The following is a 17,743-nucleotide window of genomic DNA, read 5'->3' as shown; positions in this document are numbered from 1 at the left end:
ACCTTGTTTCTAAGCTATTGGCGACGATCATTTTTAAATTTAATTTTCCCAGCTGTATACAACACTTATTCAAGGTCTTCTTTCTGGTTATCAAAACTCAAGAACGATTTTATACACAAAGAATCTCTGGTTCCTGAACGGATTATGCCTAGTTATTTAATTACATTTACGGTTACACTATTACACTATATTATTGCACTTGTGATTAATTAAATCCGTTGGGATTTGCTTTCAAACGTGATCGAAAATGGTTGCGTTTGTAAACAACATTTGTAATCATATCAGTGACAGCCAGAAAACATAATCTTGACACGAACATCTGTTCGTTATTTCATAGATGATTATGTGATAAAAATCGGACGAAAACTTGACAAAAATTGCACAAAAATGCATTTTTGAACTCCGTAATTTTATTTACAAAGTAAGGGAGGCTATATTTTAATCGCTAAAGACACTCTCGCCAATCCAGTGAATACATACAAAATGACTTGGATCTTGATAGGTACCCTCGTTTTCTTGGAGAAGATAGCGTAAAATGCCATCTTGAGTGTTACATACAGACAGAAATAGCGATAAGACTCGTTTCTGCTTCTTTAATGTATAAAACGTAAAAATAACCTTAAAATACATTAAATAATTCTGAGCAATTTACAGAGAAAACTCTAATTTTATTTATATAGATGATAAATATCCTGAAGAGTTGTGTTTAATAATGTTTTGGTTGGCATCTTTTGTTATTGATGTACAATCTTTCAACGAGTTCTTGAATGCGTGTCCTGTTTAACAAAATCACAGTGTTTACATTATGGAATATTTGTGTTTTGAAGTTTTTTTCTACAAAGGTAAATTAATGGTAATTTATGACGCTGTAGGAGGAGTTTATCCATCTATAATATTAAAACGAAACAGGGTTTTTTTTATTTCACGATTCTGAAACCATCCATTTGACGGATTTTCATGATTTGTGTGTTGAAAGAAAGATAATTTTGAGAACTAGGGAATGTCGAAGCCATTATTTTAGTTTGGGGTCCCAGTTTTTTAGAAATTAAGTTTTAATTTTTAAAAAGTCTAGCAGCCGACGCTAAGATTCTAAACTAGCTTTTGGCATAAAATAATTTGCTTAACATAACAGCTGTAAACATTCAGCTTTTGTGTCACAAATTCAGCATTTGGATAAAAATGTAAAGACATACTTAGGGTTGACTTATTTATACTATGTGTAATGCTAATCATTGATACGTTCAATTCTTCTGTAAGAGGATGACAGATTAATTAAATATACATAGTAAAATACTTGGATGTTCAAATTATTTTTTTAAGCAATCTTTGTAATATTCGATTTGTTTCAGAGCAATATAATTTGTTTTAACTAACAGCTGGTTAAATATAAACTATGGAACTATGAGGTTATTTTATTTACTCTTATTTTGTCATTGGTTATAGGAAATAAGTAAGATTAGTAGAGATAATTAGACCACAGTTTAAAATAGTTTAGACCAAAATTAATTAAACCACAGTACAAATCGAGGCTCTGTACACGAGTCTTAATAAAAAAGGATAAATGCAAATTTTTTTACTGCTCCACTTTTCAAGGAAAGATTAGGAAAATAACAATGTTTACATGTTTTAATTCTTCATGGTAGCTTTTTGTTTACAATTAATGTTTGTCTGCTTTAACTTTGTTTGGATTAGGCCCGGAAATATTGATGTCATAAAAAGAAGATCAAGAATAATCAGGAATCACGATTTTAAATTACCACCACATACTCAGCCGGGTTTTATACAAAGATAAACAGATGGATGACATAGATCGAACACAACGTCAACATTGACCTAGGATACTGCAATTAGCCAAACCATCCTTTTATGAAATCGTGTTCAGTTAATGGTTACGTTTGGGGTTGCCTATATCAGCGCCCCCAAACGTGAACATATCAATTTTATTTCAACTATGAATATATTGTAGTTTAAATTAACTAATATGGGAAATTACGATGTACATTTATTCAATGAGGGTGGGTAATTATCAAGGATAGAACTGATAACGGTATGGATAATAAACATTGACAATTACGTCATTAGCTTTACTAGCGTGTTTACTTTTTATATTCCAGCTACATGTGACCAGTTCTTTTTTTTAAATGAATGTTATTTGAACCAAGCAGCTGTTTCAAAACAAACTGTTATTGTTTTTACTTTTCTTTGTTTACACTTATTTATTTAGCAATTAATGCAGTGAAATTGATATAAAGGATAGGTGTGACGATTAATTTTGCCTAGTGTCCCTGTTGCTCGAATTCGAGCAATTGCTAAGTATTACAGGCGTTAAAAACGAATTTCAACCAAGTCAGCAAGTTTGTAGCAAACTGTTAAATTAGCAAACTTATTGACTGTTTACAATTAACATATGCTCTTCTTCTCACTTTTGCAGCTGGAGTTTCATAACAATTTTTGTTTCCAATGTTAATCTTATGGAGAAATACGAAACTTTAAACGGCTCCATGGCCTCACTCTCTCATTATTTCCCTAAAAAGAAAGTTTCCTGCACAATTTCACGTTACGCTTATTCCAATGACACCAAAAACTTTATTATATTATGTGTACTGTGAATTTTATTGGATATTATCGTTTTATTTTAGGTCGTTTCTATTCAGACCTACTGGACATTTTGTATAGTAGTTGTATTGTGGTGATAATAATTATGGAAGAGGCAGGTATGCTATGGAAGGCGGTATCGTTGACTAGGTCTATACACTTCTCAATTGACTATTACTCTCTCTACTGTAGGCTACTTATAGTGCGTCTGTGCGAATCGGCTGCAAATCTCACTTCAACCATTTCAACGCTTTTCACATCGTAAAAATTGCAGAATTTATTGCTGTTTTATTGTAAAATTATCGGATTTAAAATGCATATCGTATAGGCCTATGATGGAATAAAAAAATATTTGGACACACAACATTTGTTTACAAGATGATTTTTCACATTAAAACTGCAAGAAACTTTGTCTTTACTAGTGGCTTGTAGGGGCATTAGCCCCTATGTATGTATTGTAGTAATTATTTTGTACAAATTATTAGTCCCATGGGTTACCCTACCTTGATTATCGTTTAACATTATTGTATATTATAATATGTATAATAGTTATTACATACCTGCATAATGCATTTTGAGGTGTGCTCTGTTAAAAATAAAAATTACAAAGGATTTTTCATACAGTGTGTTTATAATATAAAATTTCTAATCATAATACAAATAAGGACAATTTTCAATGATAATCTTCACAAATTCACTTAGATAAAATACATGGAGATACATTTTTCAAATAAATGCCAATTTTTGTGAAAATTTCCCTTGTAAACTTAAACGGCATATTAGGATCTGTGGATATTAGTTTTATTTTTAGCATGCAAACTTAGTAGGCAAATATGTTCCCTTTGCCTACTCCAGTAATTAATACTAACTTTACCCTTTTTCCAGTAATACCTAACACAACCAATCGTACTCCATTAACTAATCCAGACCCTAGCTTCATATTTCTAATGAGCATCACTATTGAACCAACTTTTAAAACTAATTTGTGGCATTCCAGATCGTCCAATTAAATTTATATAGTAAATTGGTATGTTCAACCTCTCTTAAGGGTTAGTATACATATTACAGTGCATATTACATATTACCATGTGCTTTAAATAAAGTTAAACCACATGTTTTAATGTAAACAAAGCATACATGACCTAGATTCCCATGTTATTTAAATGTGAATTATTTTATTCCGTCACAACCTTTTGTTGCATAATTAAGAAAAATGAATAATTTTCCCCAAAAATTCATGCCCAGATCTTTAAAATGAGACCCCTCCCAGCTTTGTACGCCCTCTGGTTCGCTCACAATTTCATTGTAAAATTTTGGGCTTACGGAATTAGATATATAGATATGTGTAAACTAGCTGATCTGAATCGTACACGGTTTTAACTGACTACTGAATTCCCGTACGTAGGACGGGCTAACACCTCGTACCTTTTAACAACCTCAGCGGAATCTCGGTTCACTAACATTTCACTATAGAAGAAAAAATAACCACTATACAGTTGTATTTTTGTATTCACTCATGGCACGTACAATTTCAATTTCATTCTAACAAATAAAAAAAATATATGCCCACAATATTAAGCTCAATTAATTAGCAACCTAATGTTTCTAAATATTAACGACTTATATTTTTATCATACACCTTCAATTTATTTCATCTGTTAGATTGTAAAAGATTACAATTGAACTAATATTTTACAACAGTAAGGAAGTGACAGTTAAAATATAATTTTTCAATCGTCAATAAATCTTTTTTTATAGCTGAGTCAAGGTCCAATTAAACATTGATGGCCCTCATTACGTCCAAGGACACCTTCATTGTTAAGGTATAATTGTTTCGCTTACAATATTTAAAAACTAATTAATTTTAAAAGAGTAAAAACTTTAAATTAACAAAAATATTTATTGAGAGGGGACTAAGAGTCACTTCAGGCCACTTTGACTTCGTCATACCGCACCATAATTTAATATAACAATTATTAAAAAAAAATTTAAATATTTTTAAGTACTTCCAAAAATTTGTTCTACCTTCTTATGCTATGTAAAGAAACAGCTGATATCGTTATATTTAACAATTTGAATTCTTTTTAATAACGTCAAATGCATTTATCTAAAAAGGTAGACTACAGTATTATGATATGAATGTTGAGCTCTTAAAGAAAATTGTGTATGTCATTGCTCCTACCATAGCTCATTTTATTAATACATCTTTTGCAATTGGTATTTTTCCTGAAACTCTCAAAATTAGTCGAACAGTTCCCATCTACAAAAAGGGCTCAAAGGATGATCTCAAAAGCCACAGACCAATATCCATAATACCTATCTTTGCCCAAATATTTGAGGCCATTATGCTTGAGCTATTTTATAGTTACGTTGAGGAGCATAATCTTCTCACTCCTGTTCAATTCGGCTTTAGAAGGGGAAAGTCCACTGTCCAGGCAGTGGATTTCCATGTACAAACTATTCTAAACTCATTTGAAGCCAAGAGTTCTCTGTCAGTAACTATGTGTGATTTGTCTCGCGCGTTCGATTGTGTGTCCCACAATCTCTTGCTGTCCAAACTTGAAAATATCGAGTGAGGGGTAATGCTCTCTCAATCCTCAGACCATACTTATCTGTAAGAACTCAAACTTTATCTTGGAATGGAAGCAATTCAAATCAACTGAATGTTAAGTATGGGGTACCGCAGGGCTCTATACTCGGTCCTTTTCTTTTCCTTGTGTCAATGAACGATTTGTATCTCAAAGTTGCTGGCAATGTACTGATGTACGTTGACGATACTACTCTCTTCTCTGGTGACAGGGATTTTGGTGTTTCCAGGGCTGCAGTCTGCTTCTGTTTGTATCAGAGAAAATAAGTTGACTCTAAATGAGGCAAAGACATAAACCATCACATTTAGTTTGTCAAAGAATAATTCTTTAGATCAGCCTGCCAAGCTGCTGGGCTTTGTACTTGATCCGCAGCTGAGTTGGACTAATCACATTGAGCTCGTTTGTAATAAATTGAGCAGAGTAATATACCTGCTCCGACGTTTAAAAGCTGATATGCCCTAGGAGTTTGTTCGCGTTGCTTATATGGCCTTCTTCCAATCTCACCTACAGTATGGCACTACACTCTGGGGACATGCGCCTGCTGTCCAAAAAGTTCTAATTTTGCAAAAAAAAACTGTCAGGGTCCTCTGTGGAGCCGAGCAGCTTGCGCATTGCAAACCCTTGTTAACAGAAAACTGTATAATGTCTGTACATAATGTATATATTTATCAATGTTTATTAGAAATTAAGGTTCAGGAAAACACAATGTCCTTGAACAGTAGTGTACATAGCCATGCAGCCAGGAGCTCTTCTAATGTACATAGACATAGGATTAGGTTAACCAAAACTTTAAATTCTATTCCTGTTGCAGGTATAACATTTTTTAACACTTTGCCTCTGCAAGTCAGAAGAAAACCTGCTAAGGCGTTTGCAAAAATTGTAAAGGATTGGTTGGTTGCAAACCCATTTTATTCCTTGCAGGAGTTTTTCATAACAAATCATAACTCAATGAAGTAAAAAAAAAAAGAATTTTAAGAAGAGATTAATTAAATTTATCCCTGCCTGCAGGTATGAGTGTGGTATTTGAGTTTTGTGTGTTTTTACTCTTTTGTAAATTTTTACATTTTTTCTCGTCGTGTTTTACAGTTTTTATTCATCTATTTATTTTGCATGGTGTGCTTTTGGACTTTCTGGTGTGCTTTATGATGGACTTAAGCTTGTGAGTCAAGAGGAATGGCAACTCTTTTTTGTTAGTATTAGTGACTTGGCCTATTGTAAATAATACTGAACGGCTCAATAAATCATGAATCTTGAATCTTGAATCTTGAATCTTGAATCTTGATACTTCGTCAACAATGACCGTAACAACTTTGGCAAACATTTCCTGGAGTATCCGCTCAGCTTCTCATTTTCTCACTCCACGAGTGCTGTTTATTTTTAGAGCACTGTGAATTGTACATCCATTAATATTGTTTGCGCCAACCCCAGTAGGTGCCATAAGCATTATTGAACCATCACCAAACATGTTTTTAGTTATAGAGATCATCTTCTTTATAACAGCTGATTTACCCACTCCTGCTGGACCCAGTATCAATGTTCGCTTTTGTTGTCAAGTTTCTAAATTATGAAGCTGAAAACAATAGAGGTCGAGGATTTTCTGTTGTTCTTCATTTAACTCAATAGCTGATAGGCGTCTATCCACAATCGTTGCGCTGTAGGAAAGAGGTGAGGAAACGCTTGCGCTATATAGTCTGAGCTGCTGAACTCATTTATTGGCATTCCATTATGTTCTGGCCATTGCAACACTTTAGTTTGTTCTTGATGTCTTCGCTGATTAATGGGAACCCTGGACGTTTCAACAACATTTTCATCTTCGATTTCAGTTGGTAATGAATGGTAGCCGTTCGGTTATGAAGCCATTGTTGGGTAACGATTCAATGACTTTATTGTCAAGCCCAATAAATAATCAGTTCATCCGATATTTTAAACATTAAACATATGGTTAATTAATAACACCACAATTACCTATTGTGTCTCTTCACTTTGACCTTGATGGTTGAAGCATATAAAACATACTCCCTTTGAAGTGGGTACCATAGCTCAACATGATGACTAAGCTGTAAGTAGCCAGTAAATATATATTACAGATATTTAGAAATGTATTGATCGACTAGGGTTTACTCTTTTCTCTATTACAGTAATTTGAAATCAATATACACCCGCCACAGCAAACCTGCCGACTAAGCGAATTTCCATTTGTCTGAATTGATTTTCAATTAAATTTATTTAAATAACATTAGGTTTAATGAGTAGCCTACCTAGGTTTGCTGCTACAAGGAAACTAATAAAATGTATTTTTTGTAAAATATTAATAGCTTAGTATAATATAAATAAATTTGCCAAGTTTGATCAAAATATATCCATAAACAAGCAAAATACAACGGTTTACAATATTCTCCATAAGAATAACATGGAAATTTAAAATTTAAATTTTTTTGAATTTTCTCCCTTACCAACAAACGTACAAAAACACTTTGACATACTAAATTATTTTTTTTAAGCTATTTAAAAGGGTCTAGAGAGAAATTGGGTAATTTTGTGATGTGAGGGTCAAAAATGAGATAAGCCATTTTTTACCCCATAAAACCTTCCCTAAAACCCCGTTCCCATGGTCCAATCATGCTGGTTCGCGAACTCATTCAGGTTTATCCCGCCTTACACCTTTAAACCAAATTTCATCAAAATCTGTCAAAAAATACTCAAGTTATCGCGTTCACGTACGTATATCTATACATATATAAACATTTGAACGAATGGTGTTTTTGGCCTATGGGGACATCAAAATGAAAAAGTAAATCGGTCCGGGGCCTAAGTCATACCGTGCCACCTACCGTAATAATTACTTCCCTATAGGGAAATTCGCTAATAAACGGGGTTTCTGCAGCTAGCCTCTAAAATTACAGCTGATGCGCTGTCAGTTTGAGAGGGATCGTTCAAAGTAACTCTGAGTCAATTAATAGTAGAGACATGTTTACAGTAGTTGTTACTGTATAAACCTAAGTTGATTTTTAGGACTATGGCAATAGCATTAAGGGAACGCGGTTTTGTGGGGTAAAACTGTGGTTATTTCATGAAATAATCTCATCTTACTAGCATATACACGAAAACAAAAGTAAATAAAGACACCCCACATTCTACTCTCCCCTCGACCACATTTGACACTTCCACTTGTCCCTAGGGTAGCCATGCTGTGGATGACGGTAGCAGCCGCGTGTATGGCCGCGCTGCTCGCCCCGGTCTCCGCCCTCTCACCTAGACGTCCATTGTTCGACGCAGAGGATGAACCCATCAGGAGGAGAGACCTTGGAGATGGTAGGGAGATATCTCACTTTCATCGTTCATTGTGAAATATATATCAGGAATTGTTACTTTTTTAAGTGCATGACTTGAGTATCCATGTTTATTTCAAAATTTAAGAAGGTTAATATAGGTTTACTGTTTGGGAGACAATAAACATACAAACAATAAATTGGTACTTAGGTATTATACCGACCACACTTAACAATTATACCCTGACCTAACTTAGGGTGGTTAGGTTAGGTTATAAATATTTTTATTTAAACTAATGCAATTTTTTTATCGATTTATTGGTGTGGTCAGTATAATACGTAAGTACCAAACAATGTTGGTCAAAAAGCTAATTTCTTAAGAGTTATGGCTTGGATTCCTGAATTTTTACACGGGTTGGATTTTGGAGTTGGTGGTTAAATCGTACTCTTAAAGTTGTAATCATTCAAGGGTTAACACCCTTCTCTACAAAGAGTTGTGAGGACAAAGGGTTTATTATTTCTACTAAAAGAGACTAGAGGCCGTCCAGTGGTCGAAAAACTCGACCAAAATATGTAATGTACAGACTTTTCTATTTTCACCCCACAGACCCGCAACGCATGCATTAAAAACTACTGTTTTTGCTGCAGTATGACGAAAAATATTTACTGTTAAATCTTCATCAGTGAATATAATCCGTAACTAGAACCACAGAAAACGTACTACTATAACCCAGAATGCTAACCGCATGGTAAAAAGCATTAAGCGTTTTGAGAGAGCTTTGCCTGTCAATCCGTAGGCAGCGCCACCAGAGTTGCCATGCAATAGTGTAGCAACGCTGGTGGCGCTGCCTACGGATTGACAGGCAAAGCTCTCTCAAAACGCTTAATGCTTTTTACCATGCGGTTGGCATTCTGGGTTATAGTAGTACGTTTTCTGTGCTAGAACCATGAACCATTAGAACCTAGCCAACATGAGAAATATCAAAATAGGCTTGAGATTTTGCAATAAAATGTTATGTATGCTTTGAGAATCAAAATTTAATTGAGAAAAGTATAATATTTAAAACAAAAACAAAACACAAACCTTATGGGTTGTCATGCCGGTGACGAATGAACAGCGAAATATAAATAGAAAATAAAAACAAATGGAAGTCATTCCAATCACGTGTATTAACAGCGTGGGATGAAAATAAAGAAATTTGCACAGTACATATTTTTGGTCGAGTTTTCGACCACAAGGTGACCTGTAGTTGACATGAATATGTAATATCTTTACAACGACGCTCATTCTCATCATTCCATTATGTTGCAGTGCTGATGGCAGAGAAGCGAGCACCCTTCACTGACACATTCAGGAATAGCGGTAGACCCAGCCGAGCACAAGACAACGAGATACTTCCTAGAGGACTACAGGTGAGGAAGTAGAAGAAGTGGAGGTAGAAAAGTGGCAGATTTCACTTCCTATAGGGATATGTATGTGGGGTACTAAAAGTGGAGGTCCCTCCCAGTTGAACATGAGATAGAAAAAGTAGGTAGTGGTGGTAGTGAACTCTTCCCAAAGGAGTTGAGGTGAGATAGTAGACGAAGTGTCTTTAGGAGAAAGAAGTAGATGTAGGAAAGTATTAGCTTTCACTTCCCAGAGGGATTATGTTGAATAAGTGGGGTAAGTTCATTCTAGTTGGAACACATAAGGAGATTGAAAATGTAGGAAGTGGTTGTAGCGGCTTCTTTCACGAGGAGTAGAGGTTAGGTAGTAGAAGAAGTTGTAGAAAAGTATTAGTTAACTTCTCAGAGGTGTAAGGTTGAGTAAGTGGGGTACTAACATTCGAGGTCCCTTCTAGTTGGAACAGATGAGGAGGTATAAAAAGTACCGTACGTATTTGAGGTTATGTTAGTAGTGGTATCTTCCCAAAAGAGTAGAGATCCGATAGAAAACTAGTTAGACAGTAGTAGAAGTGGCTTTTTAGAAGAGTAAGAAATACGTTTTGTAGAAATAGGAATGTGGAATCTCTCTGAAGGGTGGCCTCATTCCCCAGAGAGATGAGATTGGGTAAGTGGGGAACTAAAAGGTCTATACTTGCTCGGGCAGATGAGGAGATGGGAAAAGTATGCATTAGTAGAAGCGTTAGTCTTTTTAGCAGAACAATAAATATGTGAAGTGAAGATAGTTGACATGTTTCGTAAAGTCACGCCCCGTAAAAATAGGATTTGGGAAAAACTGCCCGTGAAAGCCTCTTTTAGTAGATAAAAGATTAAACAGGGTTGTAAATATGAAGAGAAAATTAAATTGGTTAAACAGTAAAGCTAGCCACTATACAAAGGAGTAAAACTTAAAATTCGAAAGTAAAAGAAATTTTAAGTCCAAGCAATAGTACGATTGTAAATTAATGATAGGTTGGAAAAGGAAGAGTCATTAAACTAAGTTCGAGATTTTAGTTGAATAAAATTTTATATTAGCTTTATTGAGTATGACCAGCTGGTTCTATCCAGGACCTTAATAAAAATCCCTTTTCAAAGACATTTTAAACTTCACAATTTTTACGCTTAGACAATTTTCCACTCTTCTTGCAGGATGAGAAAGACTCCTCAGCGGATGAGAAAGTTACACGCCGCCCTGATGCGCCCCTCAGGTGGGGGTGACGTCGCTAGTCCTCCCTCCACTTCGATGTACAGCAACCAATCAGATAAGACAACGTCTCCTCACGATGACGTCATAGCACCGTGGGCCACTTTATCTTGTAGACAGAACTATGTATCATTATATTAGACTTTGTTTTGTTTAAACTTTGTAATTAAAATTGCTTTAAAATATAAATGTTTCATTGGACCCGTATTATTGTGTTGGTTTGTAAGTGGGGTTATGTTTCAATTGTAAGATGGTATTTTGTTAACTATGAAAGCTTGAGGAAATAAACAATATTCTTCATGTGGGGGTGGTTTGGAGTTTCATACAGTCAATAACATAGTCCTTGGATAACTCTTCCTAACGGATTTCACAACTGCATAGTGAAAATCATGTTGGAAACAATAGATTTGGCAAATGATTTAGCTTTGTTGAGTGATTAGCCAAAGTACATTGTATTGTTGTTTTAACAGCTTGAAACGATACCCGTAGTCTAATTGAAGAACCAATAGGAATATATGAAATGGAATTCTGATTAATTTAGGTCAAACTATGTAGTGAATGGTAATTTGTGTAAATTCAAACTTATACTTCATTCTTCTAATTATCTTTGATGTTGTAAAGAAAAAAAAGAGAAAAGTAACTCTGACTTAGACTCTCATATATTTAAATGTTATATTTAAATATATTTACTCCTTGCAATGCTCTTTAATGAATTCTTTACAAATGTTGGTTGCCCCTAGGTTGGAAGAACTCTAGAAAATAAAAATATCAGACAGAGCTTTTTGGCAGTGGAAGCTTGATGTTATTGAAAAATATGAGTGGACCCTGCAAAATATAAATATTCCCCAAAGGTCCTTAGGGGACGTCCCTGGCACTGTTTGTAGTTCTTCCAATAAAGTAATACATTTAATGAGATCAATTTACCAGTCTTAATTCTACACTGAATTTACTTGCTCACTACTACACTAGTGACTAGTGTTGCACTTAAAAGGTGAATCTTTTGTAGTGGCTTATGATTTACTGAATTACCTTTTGTTTATCAATTAAATACTATTGCATATACTAAAATACCAAGGTTATTGAGAACTAAAAGTGAGTAACAATTTGAATTTATTGCACAGAATTTAATAAATACACTTGTTTCAGTTTACAGTCGTTGTTGTGTTCTTTTAAATAAAAATGACCTTGAGATACACAATCAGTTGGAAATTTATTGAAACTGTTGAATGGATTTATCAAAGGGGAGGTATGGTGCGGTTTCACACCGATCTCGAAAGTATCAATGGAAGAGTGGTATTTAATCTAACGGTTGAGATGACCTGTACCAAGCAAATCCTTTCGTTGGCCAACGATTAAAAACGAAGGTCGTCTCGCAGTCCAACTGATTGAACAATATTGTATTCAATCGTAGTAATGTCTATCAGAATGTTGCTTTATTATTTTATAGCTAATTTGGTACTTTGGTGGTTCATCTATGTTCAAACTGGCACAACCTCCCACAACACTTCCGTATCAATCGAACCAGCTACCTGCTCCCTCCTCTGATAATAATTTATTTCCCCCAAAAGATACTGACTGTGACACTCTTTAGAGGAATTGTACCATTTGCTCAACAATGAAAACTAACAATGACTCTGTGTAAAAATTCCAACACTATAAAAATCTTATTAAATAACTCTGAATTGCCCTATAAAAACATGTTTACCTATTTATTCTTAATACTATAGGATTGTTACAGTCTAATTAATAAAGCGGATTGCTACAATATGAATGGATATGAAAATCAGTGATTTGAATCCGAACCTGTGAACATGTGCTTATTCTACATGAAATGACAAAACAAGACAGGAAAAATTTACAAAAGTGCGACTCACTGAATCTTAAATTAACAAAATAAATAACACAAATTACTTACAGTTTGGACGTCCACAAATATAACACAAATAAAGGGGAAGGGATTGGGAAATGTAACTAGCCGGTATTCTACAAGACGCGATGAATTGAACTCGTGAAACGAACGTGTAATTTTCAAATGGCGGAACTGCGTTGGCCGGTAACGAACTTTTTCACTTTTTGACAATGACACTGATTCTAATTTCCAATCGCGGGGCAATTATATCCCTTAGGGATATAGGCTGTACGACTTTAAGGAAATTTAAGATTGCCCGACCAAACGCCGCGAGATGAATTTAATTTCCACGAACGAAAAACAATTTTACCGAACTAGTTACGATGAGATTTGGATAGGAACTGGCCACTCGTGGGAGCAAATGACCACCCGGCTAGACTTCTCCCCTCTCCTGCTTTAGTGCGTGGTGCATTCTGGTCTATACTGATCTATTGTTTAACCCAGCTGACTGTTCTTCGCGTTACCCTGTATTGATTTGTTGCCTTTTTACAACAAAATCGGTACAATGTAACAAATGATACTTTTTAATTTTTACTTATGGCTTAGTTTGTTATTCTAATCTTTCGTAGTTGTGTGTAGTAATATGAACATTAAAACTTGTTTTTGATGATATCTACCTCTTCTTGGTTGTCACTATCTATATAAAAAAATTAGAGTTCTGTCTGCACATTGCTCAGAATTATATAAGGAAAAGCAAGTTTAGCATCATCCGTAAACCTGTGTCACAATCACCCACTGCAGCTGAGATTTTTTACTTTATACTTTACACAACCGCCATTGAAGCGCCGTCAATGAGTGGAACCTTGTTTCTAAGCTATTGGCGACGATCATTTTTAAATTAAGTTTCCCAGCCGTATATACAACACTGATTCAAGGTCTTCTTTCTGGTTATCAAAACTCAAGTACAATTTTATACACCAAGAATCTGTGGTTCATATAGATTATAAACATCCTGAAGAGTTGTGTTTAATAATGTTTTGGTTGGCATCTTTTGTTATTGATGTACAATCTTTCAACGAGTTCTTGAATGCGTGTCCTGTTTAACAAAATCACAATGTTTACATTATGGAATATTTGTGTTTGGACGTTTTTTTTTCTACAAAGGTAAATTATTGGTAATTTATGACGCTGGAGGAGGAATTTATAGCTTTTAACAACCTCAGGGGAATCTTGGTAAACTAAAATTTAACTATAGAAGAAAAATAAATAAAGAAATTTTGATGAGATGAAAAGATAGAATCAATTAACCTTTGTATTCATTCATAGCACGTACAATTTGAATTTCATTCTAACAAATAAAAAAATGTATGTCCACGATATTAAGCTCAATTAATTAGCAACCTAATGTCTCTAAATATCAACAACTTATATTTTTATCATACCCCTACAATTTATTTAATCTGTTAGATTGTAAAAGATTACAATTGAACTAATATTTCACAACAGTAAGGAAGTGTCAGTTAAAATATCATTTTTCAATCGTCACTAAATCTTGTTCTATAGCTGAGCGAAGGTTTAATTAAACATTGATGGATCTCATTACGTCCAACACCTTCATTGTTAAGGTATAATTGTTTCGCTTACAATATTTAAAAACGAATTTATTTTTAAAATAGTAAAAAGTTGAAATTAACAAAAGTATTTATTGAGAGGGAACTAAGAGTCACTTTAGGTCACTTTGATAAACTTTTTATCTTCATACCGTACCATAATTTAACGTAAGAATTATTTACAAAAATTTGCAAATCTTTTTAAGCACTTTAAAAAATTGTTCTACCTTCATATGCTATGAAAAGAAACAGCTGATATCGTTATATTTAACTATTTGAATTATTTTTAATAACGTTAAATGCATTAATCACTCCACCAAAGCAACAATAGGACTCAAATTTAATTACCGAAATATTTTTAGATTTTACTTATTCAAATATGAGATGAATTCATCGTAGCAAAATCCACTGAGCAAAACAAAATAATGTAAATTTGAATACGGCATTACAACATGTTGTTTGGAGCTTTCCATGAAATGAGGACACAATTGCTGTAAAAAAACGATTAAAGTAGTTTTCTTTATAAAAAATGTTTTAACATATCCTCACGCAATAAAAATGTTCAAGGAGTAACACACTTTTGACAGAATAGTGGGCAACTAAGCAAATATCACGAAATAAAAACATATCTCACGAACCTTTTGGTACTAGATAATAATTTATTGACTTTTAAAGTCGCATTTTCCAGCTATAGGTTCATGTAATAGATTATGTTTGCAAAATAAATCTAAATATAATTAAATTTAACATACTTTACAGGAGATCAGTCCCATTGATAGTGTATTTCAACCAATTAAAATGTTCGTCATACCCACTCATACAATCCACTAATTAGTAAAGTTGATTAATTAGATTTTGTACTTTTGCATTAACATTTTCCATTTTGAAAACATCATCGATAGTAAAATGTAGTCGCTTCGGAAATGTTAATTTTACTATTGATTTATTAATGCTCACTAAAATATGATGTTGGTAACTTCTCCTAAATTTATATTTTATTTATAGCAAAGCGGTTACATTTGGAAAACCACTTCATGTGGTTTTAATTTAATTTCACTATGAATTATATGGTGATATTCTCCGAGGAACTATAGTGGTATGATTCAAATTTCATGAAGATGCTAAAGTAATTCCGATATTTTAAAACATGAAATCATAAAACGTATTATTTGTATTTTAACACACGATTTTTTCCAAGGAAAGATTTATCTTGTTTAACCAGTATGCTCAGCATTAGTGTATCATATACCAGTATTGACCAAGTACCAAATTAAATAAATTAAATTGAATTGTATTGGTAAGGCAGATACATCAAACATGTTTGCCTGAGATTAGTAAGATGATTCTGTGTGAAGGTAATTCGACCTTTATCCGCTGAGAGTGTGATAGAGAATAGTAATTATGTTATTCCTGTACTGCAACTATAATAGATTTCCTGTAAATAATATACTAATTACTTAAGAATCTATGTCTATGTATATATTAATTACGTAAGCCGATTCTTTGCGTCAAAATTGTGGGCGACTGGGAAGTCGTAGAAGGACGGGAGAGGGCTCAAATTAAAGGTCTCGACCCCGTGACGGCGGGAAAAATAGAGAAATTCCCCAAATCTTGATACAAAATGAGATATATCGTAAAATTTTCTCCATAAGAATAGCATTAGAAGGAATTTACTGCTGATTTCTGTTTACTTCAATACAGCTGATCGTGCTATATCTTGAAAACAGTGATCAATACACGCATTTGGTTTACTTTTAGCCAGTCAACTATGAAATGTATACTATAATAAAACTGAATTCTTGAAGATTAATCGGAGAAACGTCTTTGTTTATATTTAAATCATATACTCAAGTTTCATTCTTTCATGCTTTTATGTTATTGTCGTGTTAAAGGAATAAAGGACATAGAATAAATATTCTGTATAAATAATCAAAGAGTCTAAATTAAATCTAACTTCTGTTTTGTTTTTATTTTTAAATCATATGTTCAAGTTTATTTTAAATAAGCGAACTAGAAGAAGAAGAAGAAGATGTTGTTTTCTTTATATTTCTACACATTTTAAGGTTAAGGTTGTGTTAATATATAAATGTTATTATTGGTTCTAAAATGGTGTATTTGCATTCCTTCGTAAGTAAGTATGTTTTTAGTGCAGTGAATATACAACGTAGAGTAATCATATTCGATCATACTTTTACAAAATCACCAGGGATTCAAGATCTTTTGGTATGTAAGCTGCTGGATATACATATTCCAGCATCATATGTATATTCTTTTACATCATATGTATGGATATGTATATTCTTTTCATCATAATTACTGTAATTAATATGAACGCCAGGGGAAGGCCACAAGGCGGGGAACTGTTCATAGGAATGACAGTGCGCGTAGAAGAGCAAGAGTAGATAATGACAAACTTAATCAAGATGTGTTACAACCCCTTTTTAGGAGACCCATGGTAGACGAGAGAAATGTAAATATCCATGATGGCAGGATTACTGGACCAAGAGTGCATTCAATGTAGTGCTCTTCATTTTAGAGAAGAACTAAAGAATAATCATTTTATGACATGTTGCCATAACGGACTTATTAACCTTCCTCAGCCAAAAACTAATGTAGAACTTAAAAATTTGTTTGAAGAGAGCCCACAACTGTATAAATTCATTCGACAATACAACAGTGCGATGGCTTTTGCTTATTTTTCGGCCATTAAGAAAGATATTCCAGGAAAAGGACCATACTGTTTCAAAATTCAAGGACAGATTTATCGTTCAATCTCAGATTTGCTGCCTCAGCATGATGAAGACCCCGTGTATGGCCAATTGTACATTTTATTGACACATCAACAGCAACAGAAATTCGTCAAAGGCGTCGAGAAAATAGTGACTTAAAACCTGAAATATTGTCAAAACTAGCTGAAATTCTATTAGAAAATCCATTTGCACAAATTTACAAAAGAGCTTCGGAAGAAATAGTTGTACAAGGTGACAGTGAATTAGAACTTAGGTTTGTAGACAGGATAAATATGGATCGTTGTAGGTATAATAAGCCTACTGCAGATGAAATTGCAGGCGTCTTCAATTCATCTGAAGGCGAACCTCCAACTAATAATTTTTAAAATTCCAAACAGGGAAGCTTTTATTTATCCTCATTAACCACAAGATTAAAGCTACCTTAGTAAACCAGTATTTGTTCACAAACAATTATAT

General features: G+C 33.7%; 1 protein-coding gene across 1 annotated transcript; it reads left to right on the top strand.

The window, feature by feature from the left end:
* The first annotated feature begins 7,202 nt into the window (after window positions 1-7,202).
* Window positions 7,203-11,267, top strand: LOC128993301 (uncharacterized). Its single transcript, XM_054417107.1, has 4 exons — window positions 7,203-7,242; window positions 8,362-8,495; window positions 9,765-9,865; window positions 11,024-11,267. The coding sequence occupies exons 1-4, from the start codon at window positions 7,229-7,231 to the stop codon at window positions 11,090-11,092; spliced, it is 318 nt and encodes a 105-aa protein (XP_054273082.1). The 5' UTR covers window positions 7,203-7,228; the 3' UTR covers window positions 11,093-11,267.
* The last annotated feature ends 6,476 nt before the right edge of the window (window positions 11,268-17,743 follow it).

The sequence above is a fragment of the Macrosteles quadrilineatus genome, unplaced genomic scaffold, assembly GCF_028750875.1.
Source record: "Macrosteles quadrilineatus isolate MER2022 unplaced genomic scaffold, UCM_ALF_1.0 Scaffold_4__1_contigs__length_99947679, whole genome shotgun sequence".
Taxonomy (NCBI): domain Eukaryota; kingdom Metazoa; phylum Arthropoda; class Insecta; order Hemiptera; family Cicadellidae; genus Macrosteles; species Macrosteles quadrilineatus.
The sequence above is the reverse complement of the archived record's forward strand: the minus strand, read 5'-3'. Positions and strand labels throughout refer to the sequence as shown.

Excerpts from the sequence above, each read along its gene's own strand:
- LOC128993301 (XM_054417107.1), top strand. Across the intron at positions 8,496-9,764 it reads GAGGAGAGACCTTGGAGATG|TGCTGATGGCAGAGAAGCGA; the intron begins GTAGGGAGATAT and ends ATTATGTTGCAG. Across the intron at positions 9,866-11,023 it reads TACTTCCTAGAGGACTACAG|GATGAGAAAGACTCCTCAGC; the intron begins GTGAGGAAGTAG and ends CTCTTCTTGCAG.